Source organism: Micropterus dolomieu, linkage group LG04 (genome assembly GCF_021292245.1).
Source record: "Micropterus dolomieu isolate WLL.071019.BEF.003 ecotype Adirondacks linkage group LG04, ASM2129224v1, whole genome shotgun sequence".
Lineage (NCBI taxonomy): Eukaryota > Metazoa > Chordata > Actinopteri > Centrarchiformes > Centrarchidae > Micropterus > Micropterus dolomieu.
Genome location: NC_060153.1, coordinates 21,130,352 through 21,140,690, shown reverse-complemented (window position 1 = coordinate 21,140,690; position 10,339 = coordinate 21,130,352). Strand labels below are relative to the sequence as shown.

Here is a 10,339-nt window from a genome sequence, read left to right as displayed (position 1 = left end):
GCAGACCGGTCTCCCTCCGACCAGTGGTTGGTTGGCTGGGGACACTCCGTCTGTTCACTCTCTGGCTCCAAAGAACAGTCCAACAGAAAGGCAGCCAGAGAGCTGGAAGTCCATGAATCCCCAACCAACCTGGAAGTTTGAGCCGACTTGGAGGGGGATGGAGCAGGCAGATGACTAGCTGCTGCAGTGCTAGCAGGCCAGGAAACAGGCAGGCTTGGAGAGTGGCTGGACAGGCTGATGGTGCCAAGCCTGACTGATCGGGACGCAGGCTGGGAAACCGGCTGGTGGCTGACAGCTTGAGCGCCACCAGGCAGCGAACCCTCGGGAGTGTCCATGATCTGCTCCAGGTCTCTCTTCATTCGTCTGATGACGACCAACTGCCTAGCCAGGGAGGGGAGATTCAGCAGCCTTGGCTTGCTGCACAGGGTCTTCTCCATGAGGCCATAAACAAACAGTCTGCGATTCAAGTCCGTGGAATCCAGGATTGAGGAACCTAACCTTTCGCAGGTCGACGTCCACTCCCTTATATCCTCTGCCAGAAATGCTAGGTCCGCTGGGTCCACACTTGGTCGGGTCATTCAACACCAGGTATATATACACAGGGACTAACGAGCAGGGCGGGAGCAACACAGGTGAAAGACATGAGGCTAACGAGGCACAGGTAGGGAGAGAGCACAGGGGAAAACAGAGACAGACATGCAGAGGGATCACTGGGGTAACAGACATGACAAGGGTTACCGAACACTAGACGAAAGACAAGACAGACCCCCGAAACTCAACAGACCAAAATAACGCTAACTTAACACAAAAGTGCAAAACACCGCATGGCAGACAGGCAGAGTGTGACAATTGTGTGACATTGTGTATTTCAGATTCCTGAGGTATGTGATGTTCTCTTTCCTATAGCATCAGTGCAGTACCTGTGGACAGCGGCAACCAGAAAGGCCTCCAGGTTGGGGGCCAGCTGCCCGGCGGTGTGCATGTGGGACCTCAGCAGCAGAACCAGCAGCTCCTCCTGACCCCAGCCAGCCTCCAGCTCGCTCAGCTCCAGGCCCAGCTTACTCTCCATCGCCTCAAACTGGCTCAGGGGGGCAATACAGCCACTGCCGCCACTGTTCTCAATCAGGTTCTTTCCAATGTCGCCATGTCCCAACCCCTGTTCAATCAGCTACGGACTTCGACTATGGTTGGGAACCCACAGGGTGCCTTCCCCACGGGTGTGCTAGGTTTTCCCTCTTCAAATTCGGCCTTGGGAGCCTTGGTCAGTGGTGGATTCAACCAAAACCCAGGGAATGTGAGACTAAACCATCCTGGTGGAGGGGGAGCAGTGGGCCAACAGGGTGCGGAGTATGGTAAAAAGTCAGGTTCAACTTACCCTTCTGATACTGACAGGCGTCATCAGTACAACTTAATTGGGGGGACATCTGCGGCATCAGCCGCTGCTGGTGATGGACAGTACTCAGTGATAAACACTCAGGCAAAAAACATGAACAGTGTTGGTTTTCAGAGAGATTTCTATGGGCAGGATGTTCTGGGGCAGAAAGCTGGGTTTAGCGTCAATGAGCAGCATGTGAATGTTTATAACTCCACTGGGATTAAGGAGCAATGGAAAGGCCCCGCTAACTTGAGTCAACCTGGAAAGGTTGACATGGTTTCTAAGGCTGCCAATTTGTGGACAGCAGCTGGGCAGCCAATTCGGTCCAGAACGGAACTGTACAACCCAGAGGAGCCAACCGCTGACCCCAAGTTCAATCCCAGTAGCGGGGTTTCCTCTTTCGGTTCAAGTGGCGCACAGGGGTTTGGGGGCTACCAGACCCTGCGTGGAAGTGAGGACACCCTATCTTCAGGTATCAGGACACTTCAGCCTTACCAAGTCAATGATTACCATGCTGTCACACCCACTCAACTACCACACCAGTGTAGCATCTGTGACAAGAAGGTCTACAACCTCAAGGTCAGTGAACTGATCAGTCAAAACCTAAATGTAGCGTAAATGTTTTGTAAACATGGAAGCTAAACTAAATGATTTACCTGTAAGTCTTACATTTGTCTGCTCACACCTTAATTAAACATAGACAATGGACAATTGAACAAGTGGGCAATCCAATCCCCAACTAGTTTGTCTTCCAATAAAACAGGAGGTCATGTGACACTCATAAGATTTCCCAAACCCTAAAATTTGTAAATGGTCCTGCCTATGGGTGAGAAAATTAGCATTTCAGGTTGACATGAGCTGATATACTGTAGCTAAATGTTTTGATTTGACAGGCAGTCACTAACTGACTGACTGATCCAATATGTTGACGGCAAGCAGTGAGCTTCCATGTTTTGTGTGTGTGTGTGTGTGTGTGTGTGTGTGTATGTTTATAGGACTGGGACCAGCATGTGAAGGGAAAACTACATCTGCAGAACCGAACATTGTACACAAACGAAAGGTGAGTTATTAGCAATTCTAAAATTCTTTGGTAGGTTGTAATTGTGAAATGTGCTCTGAAATGCATGTCATTTTACCACTGAGTAATAAGGTTATATTTATGTTCACAAAGCTAGTGGCTTCACATGGTTTATTCTGTTTTTTTGTTAATTTTCAAACAATTATAAGTAAAAATGTTTGCTTTTATTATTAGTGTTGAACATGGTTTGGTCATTTCCCCACTACTTTCTCACCAGCTGTGTATAAATGTAAATTTTAATTTAAAGCTTAAGCACTGTATTGATCAGTTCAGAGCAAATGTCTCTCTTGAGTGTTGGAAGCACTTTATTTTCCTTTTCCTTGGTCTATATACAGCTCTATTAATGTTTCTATGAATATGAGCTCTGTCACAAGATATGAGTGAGCACGGCAGGGGAGAGGCAGCTAAAATCAGCCTTCTATGATTGTTGCAGCTCTGCAGTGGTATCAGCTGGGGCTGTTCACTATGCTGTCGGCAGGCCTTCTGATGGAGGTCTGAACACCGGAGCGACAAACTCTATGGTCTACTCTACTGCAAGTCAAGGTAGGAGAAGTCACCACAAATGACCTTGTTTCTATCAATGTTAGAGTGATGTTTTTCTGATCGCTGGAATGTGTCAAACAACGTGATAGATGGAGTTCAGGGAGTATTTTTAGAGTTACGTTAGGGCATGAGGCAAAGTGTTTTTATAACTTGATACAGTGTGTTTTGAAATCCAAAATATGATGGACTACAACACTTACCCAAACCTTAATATGTACTTGTTGGAAGTTTATGGCATTTGGTGAGCATATTTTAATAGCAAAACCACGTGAGACAAGCACAACACAAGTGTGTAATGCTTGTCAATATACTCTCAGTGCTTGCTGAGAATAAATTGACATCACAGAGTATCATTTCACTTCCCAGATGTTATTTCTTAGCACTGATGCACATTTCGAGCCCTATTATTCCAACCAAGTGTTTTTTAAAATTCCATAATTATAAAACAAAGAAACTAATAAAAAGCAAAACAGCTAATAATGATTTTGTAATAATACACTTAGTAGGTAACATTTATAAAATGAGCCAAGAAATCAATAAATGGAACTTTTTCCCTCAGTTGGTCTACGCTATGAGGACAATTTTTCAATTAAAATTTCAAATTGTTTCCACAGATGTATCCTCAGGAGCCAATACAGCATACTTGCCAGCTGCAGCCATGAAGACTTATTCCATGTCAGACGCAGGATTTGCCTCACACCAGCCAGAGTCAAAGGTCAGACAAACCTTTGGGTTAGTCTCTCAGGATTATTAGAGTTTGCCCTTGGTATATAAATACAATTTTGTGACAGGCTATAAAGAATGCTAGTGGTAAAGAACCAGCTGTCATTTTAGAACATCCAGTTATTAAATATTAAGTGATATTGTTATATTGTCATAGTTATAGTGAATAATTACTTGCTGACTCATATCAATGACTTACACAGTAATAAAAAATAATATAATACAATAATGGGCTCAGAGGGTACTGGCCAGTTTTTATTATTAATGTTGTTTGGTGCAGAGTAAGAGTGTGGGAGTCTGATAGGACGATGTGTTCTTATATTTTATCTCTATTTAAGTTAAACACTGCATTTCTTCTATATACTGCCTTACTTCCATGTATATTTAAAGATTTTGTAAGCCCAAATGTGTTTTGCATAACAAAGGGTTCAACAACAGGCCTTTTCTGGGCTTGGCAACTCGTTACCACTCAATTAGATAACATAGCAAACTGTGTCATTGTTGGCTAGAAGCTACAGTATGTCTTGAGATTTTTTATCTTAATGATTATCCAGCCCCCAGATACAATTTAAGTAAAATAAGGGGTATATTATAAAAGAGCTTCTGTATTGAGGAAGATGTGCAGTCCACATTTGTGAAATGATTCATATGTAATTTTAGTATGCATTCTACGCTTCCTTATATATTTAATTGCTAATTACACAAATTGATACATTAGTTCCATTTTAGGCAGGGGGACACACATTTCACATTTTTAATTGTGTACTGTAAAAAAAGTGTTCAGACCAGACACAGCTGAGCCGTATCTTTAATTGTCTACACAGGCTCTGCACAGGCCCATGCTCCAACTGCATCACACACACTGTACTGTGACTGCAGAGCTAACTTGAAAGTGTTTATTTGCACTTCAAAAATCTTTTTTTACTCTGCTTACACACACATAGCCAAGCCATTGTGTTTGCTGCTGGTTTGACCACAGCGGTGGTGATGGTGCAATGGATAAGATGCCTGCCTTTGAACCCGGGTTCAATCCCCCACTGTGACCCATCCACCTTTGTGTCAGCAAAACAAGCAAGACGCTTAACCCCTAGTTGCTCCAGAGGCGTGCAACCTCTGACATGTAGCAATTGTAAAAGCGTCAGCTAAATGAATAAATGTAAATGACATGACATGGTAAATGAGCAGTACAGTAACAACAAAGTACAGCGATGTTACAAACATCAACATCATTAGTTCAGAATGTTTTATCCATATTATATTGAGAGAAGCATTTTTAACAAATGTTAAATTATACCTTTTTTAGTCTTGTAATTTCAGTCAATTTACTTGTCTATAAGTGCTGGCTGTTGACTAGGGTTGGAAAACAGCACCTGTTGATAGGCGTCCATCACCAAGACAGGTCTTTTGAAAAGCTCAGTGCAGATGATGAGCGAGGTGAAAATTAGCCACAGCAAACCTGAGGAAAGCCTACTCTAGTGCCCAGCATGGAGCTTTCAACAGTCAGCGTGCAGTAACACGCACCCACTTCTTGAAACATACCTTAACAAAGCTTACTGTAAAATAGTGCATAATGTGCATCTGCTTGTTACAGCTCTTTAATGAAGCCACAGTATACGATGTTTACACAAATTATGCTATTAAAAGATGTCAAACCTTAAATGTTAAACTTTTTAACCTGTATTTCAGCCTGATGTATTTGGTTTCAGGATTTCCACCGAAGTGTAAAAGGATTGTACTTACAGACAAAATTAGAAAAGGAAAAAGATAACAGTGTTCAAAGAAGGTCCAGTGAAGAGTATGAATAAAATACAGAGAACAATCTGGGCCTGGTAAAGAAATTTAAAACCATTTCTTCCATTCCAACAAATGTCCGTGACTCTGCTTATTTTGTCCCAGCCATTTGTTCTTTTGCAAGTGGAGCCTATTTAACAGGAGCCTGAATTCAGTGATGTGAAAGTCATACGCTTCACTGGTTGGTTATTGACAAAGGGTTTTATTGTAACAGTGGGAAAATATTAATAGGCTGCTACTTGAGCTAATGTTAGTTGCTATAAACACACACCTGTCTAAGCTGAACAGGTGGGGTTTACTGTTTTTAGAGTCCTGTGTTGAACAGAGTGCACTCCAAAACAACAAATGCACAACTACATACAATGATAATTTGTGAACTTACGGATGTATTCGATGTATTAAGTTTTATTTGTGTGTGTTCACATAAAAATTAAAATGTAAACATATTTAACCTAACAGTTGTAGAAACACACTGTAGAAATCACACTAAAAGAAATTCCTTTTGGTGAAGTGAAATTGAACATATTACACAACAATTTTAGACAAATTTAGATTGAATTGAATTTTGAATTGAATTGAATTTTTTTGAATTGAAATCTTTATTTTGAACATGCAAGAGACAGTATAAAAAATAAAAAAATGTTTAAAAGAAATAGGAGAAAATAAACAACAACAGATGAGCAGCAAAAGTACCCTTCTTTTCTGTGTTAACATACTTCTATCATGTGCGAAAAGGAGTAGGAAGAAGTAAAACTTATGTACTCCTACCCCTTTAATTCTTACATTCCTTCAATTAACAATTTTTATATTATTATTATTGTTATGTTTTATATATATATATATTTACACACACATACATTTTATGTACACAATATTAGAGTGACCACTGGCAAGTATTTATTTATCTAACCTCGATTATGTAAAAATGCAAAGAATACAACAGCAAAAAAATTAAATTGATTTTGTGAGCAAAATAAAGAAAATCATGAATTATTACAATCTGTATGCAGAAGCTCTCTCTCTCTCTCTCTCTCTCACACACACACACATACATACATACATGCAAGCATACACATACACATTCATGCTTGCCCATAGACATGCTGCCCAGTTTGAAGTAACACAGTAGCTTTGTGTGATAACAGAACTCAAAAAGAGATAAACACAGGATTACAGCTAACTGCTGTTAGGAGCACAGACCTAAAGACCCCCAGGTCACACTACTAGGCAGCGGTGTAAAGTTTCAGACTAGTGAGAGACTGGTAAAATGATCCGAGGGATTGGCATGCGAGTGCTCTGTGAAGGAACGTGGGGGGAAACTGTGAAACCAGACTGACCATCTCTCTGGATCCTTCAACATGGATCCTGCTCTGCACAAATAAACACACGTGTCCTTAGCAGAGATTCCAGCTAATGTCCGTCAGCATGCTGTCAGTGAAAACGGGAAAGCACAGTGTGAAATGGTTATCCTTTCCACCATTTGGCCCCAGTTTGGTAGGTGATAGTGTTGAGAGTGTGAGTTAACTTTAGAACATATGGCTGAAAACAGTGTGGCAGGTAAAGCCATTACCTCTGTTGACTATAGTCTGCAAATTGTCTGATCAGTAGATTTATTGAAAAGTACATTAAACAGAAATATTACTGTTTAATTTTATTTTTAATTTTTTTAGGCTTAATTTAGAAAGCCTGTTAAAATTTTGAAGTGTGATAAAGCCTACATTATATAGAAACTTATATTCATTACTCATTATATAGAAATGAACACGGGTTTACAATAATTACACAATTTGCATAGTTAATTCCCATTTTAATTTAAATGTTTTTTGAGCTGACCATGCAAATTACCCTCAGTATAAATGCAAAATACATATTGTATTGTGTTTTTGTATGGGTGATTAAAAACTGTGACATTGTTTAGCTGAGGTGTTGTTTCCAAATGTTTTGTTTTTGTTTTGTTCCATATATTGTTTTTGTTTTGTTCCATATATTCAAAGTCCCATCTGCAACCATTTAAGAAGGCCGCGTCTGTGTGTGCCTCCTTGTGAGTAGGCAACGACATGGCATAACTCTGCGCTGCTGGTTTGCGGTTAACAGAAAGAGCTACTGTTCAAAGTCTGAGCCAACCTTGACAGTGATATCTGTGGTCAAACTGTCTGGGCTTTCAGACACAGATGACATTTTACAGGTCAGACATCAGTGAGTGCAGCGAGCAAGACCCTTGTTCTCTGTAATATTCCAAGGACATAAACAGCTTATTCCTGGATCTGTTTATTGAGCCCATCTTGTATTGACCTTTATGTGTTCGGGAGGTGGCACTGGCACGGAGCTGATAATAGAATTATCACTCTTGCATCTAAAGCTGGCCAGAAACCATGAAGTTGTGCTCATCCAGATTTTGATTGGGATTGTGTGAATAGAAATATGGCCTGAAATACTGTACAAAATGTCTGATTTGTAAAATAGATCTGTCATTAGCCAAATGTCACTTTATTTACAACTTCACTTTCTTTGTCTAAAGTTATCAATCAGGTTTTTGTGAAATACCATCACATGTTATTTATGGTCTTTTTGTGACCAGTGCCTCGTGTATGTTTTGAATACTGATACACTTGCCTCTGATTATGTTTCGACAGGCATAGTGAAGTGACTTTGAGATTGTAAAAGATTCCTCCTCCCTACACTTCACGGCTGTTGGACCCAGTGTAAAGTGTATGTGAGTGTAGGGTTTTCCCTGAACAAATTCCTTGTAAAAACAGAGACCCTGGCCGCTGGTCAGAGGTGGAATTAGGACCCCAGTCTGTCCCACACATGGAACTGTCTGTCAGGTCTATCAGCCAGAGAAGCAGAAAGAGGAGGAGGGGCACTGGAAAAATTGCAGTTGAAGCACAATGGTTGCAGAAATAAGACTCTGTGAAATGACGAGATTAATTTACAACTGCTTTCCGCAATGATGTTAAAGGAACATGAAGTGTCAAACAGCTACTTTGATGGTGAGTGTATTTAGTGAATGTGTATGTAGTAGATAAATTGTTCAGAGAAAAAGGTGGGGGAGATGGGAAAGGTGAAATGAACACTAATAAACTTTATTTATACACTGAAAAAAATAATTCATTGGATTTACTCAATTCAATAGTGGACATTGGTTGCACACAATTTTTTTGCTTTGGTAGCCACTTACACAATTATGTTCCATCAACACAGACTATTCACGTTCAAGCAACACAGACTATTTACATTAAAACGACACAGATAATTTATGTTCAATCAACACAGACCAACACAAGTTATTAACATTCAAACAACACAGATTATTCATGTTCAATCAACACAAGTATTTTATATTGATATAAAGTTAATGGAATGTGATAATTGTAAATATTCTTTTTACATGAAATTAAATTATAATTTCTATGTTATAAATCTATTAATAATATACATTAAAGTTAACCAAGGAAGGTTGAAATCAATGGCAACTGGACTGGCTAAGGTTTCTTGAAGATGTTTCGCTTCTCATCTGATAGGCTTCTTTAGTTCTGACTGAACTATCATTCAGCCACAACTGAAGAAGCCGCTTGGATGAGAAGTGAAACATCTTCAAAAAACCTTAGCCAGTCGAGTTGCCATTGATTTCAACCTTCCTTGGATAACCATGACCTGAAGGACTTCCCTAACAAATTAGTTAAGAAATACACAATTATCAAATGTATTGTCGTTGACAGCTCACTTTACCATTGTTACCAACACTGACAATATATTTTCATTAAAAACTATCAGCCTGTTAAATTCTGAAATTTTATTCCACAAATGAATATAATGCACAGTTGTGTGGCTAGAAAGAAATGGCATTGATTTTCCAAAATTAAAAGTTCACCATACTGTGCCATGGGGATGTCATAATTTGTTAACAATGTATGATTAATATTAACACGTGGACTAGTAAAATGTGCCTAGTACTGGACAGTAATCAAAACTGTAAAACTGTTGCACTAAAACCAGGCCTTAACACTGCTTCCTGGGGTGTACTGCATACTGTAGCTAAGAGCCCAAAAGAAGTATACAGTCATGGGCTAATCAAATTAAGTATACAGGTGCTGGTCATATAATTAGAATATCATCAAAAAGTTGATTTATTTCAGTAATTCCATTCAAAAAGTAAAACTTGGATATTATATTCATTCATTACGCACAGACTGATATATTTCAGATGTTTATTTCATTTAATTGTGATGATTAAAAATGACAACTAATGCAAATCCTAAATTCAGTATCTCCGAAAATTAGAATATTACTGAAGACCAATACAAAAAAAGGACTTTTAGAAATGTTGGCCAACTGAAAAGTATGAACATGAAAAGTATCAGCATGTACAGCACTCAATACCTAGTTGGGGCTCCTTTTGCCTGAATTACTGCAGCAATGCAGCGTGGCATGGAGTCGATCAGTCTGTGGCACTGCTCAGGTGTTAGAGCCCAGGTTGCTCTGATAGTGGCCTTCAGCTCTTCTGCATTGTTGGGTCTGGCGTATCGCATCTTCCTCTTCACAATACCCCACAGATTTTCTATAGGGTTAAGGTCAGGCGAGTTTGCTGGCCAATTAAGAACAGGGATACCATGGTCCTTAAACCAGGTACTGGTAGCTTTGGCACTGTGTGCAGGTGCCAAGTCCTGTTGGAAAATGAAATCTGCATCTCCATAAAGTTGGTCAGCAGCAGGAAGCATGAAGTGCTCTAAAACTTCCTGGTAGACGGCTGCGTTGACCTTGGACCTCAGAAAACACAGTGGACCAACACCAGCAGATGACATGGCACCCCAAACCATCACTGACTGTGG

General features: G+C 40.0%; 1 protein-coding gene across 1 annotated transcript in view; it reads left to right on the top strand.

The window, feature by feature from the left end:
- Positions 1 to 541: 541 nt before the first annotated feature.
- Positions 542 to 10,339, top strand: part of rbm20 (RNA binding motif protein 20) — a 27,927-nt gene continuing 18,129 nt past the window's right edge. Inside the window, exons 1-5 of the mRNA XM_046047355.1 lie at positions 542 to 588; positions 907 to 1,954; positions 2,371 to 2,435; positions 2,887 to 2,996; positions 3,611 to 3,711. Of these exons, the coding sequence (XP_045903311.1) occupies positions 542 to 588; positions 907 to 1,954; positions 2,371 to 2,435; positions 2,887 to 2,996; positions 3,611 to 3,711 (1,371 nt within the window). The remainder of the gene's footprint in view (positions 589 to 906; positions 1,955 to 2,370; positions 2,436 to 2,886; positions 2,997 to 3,610; positions 3,712 to 10,339) is intronic.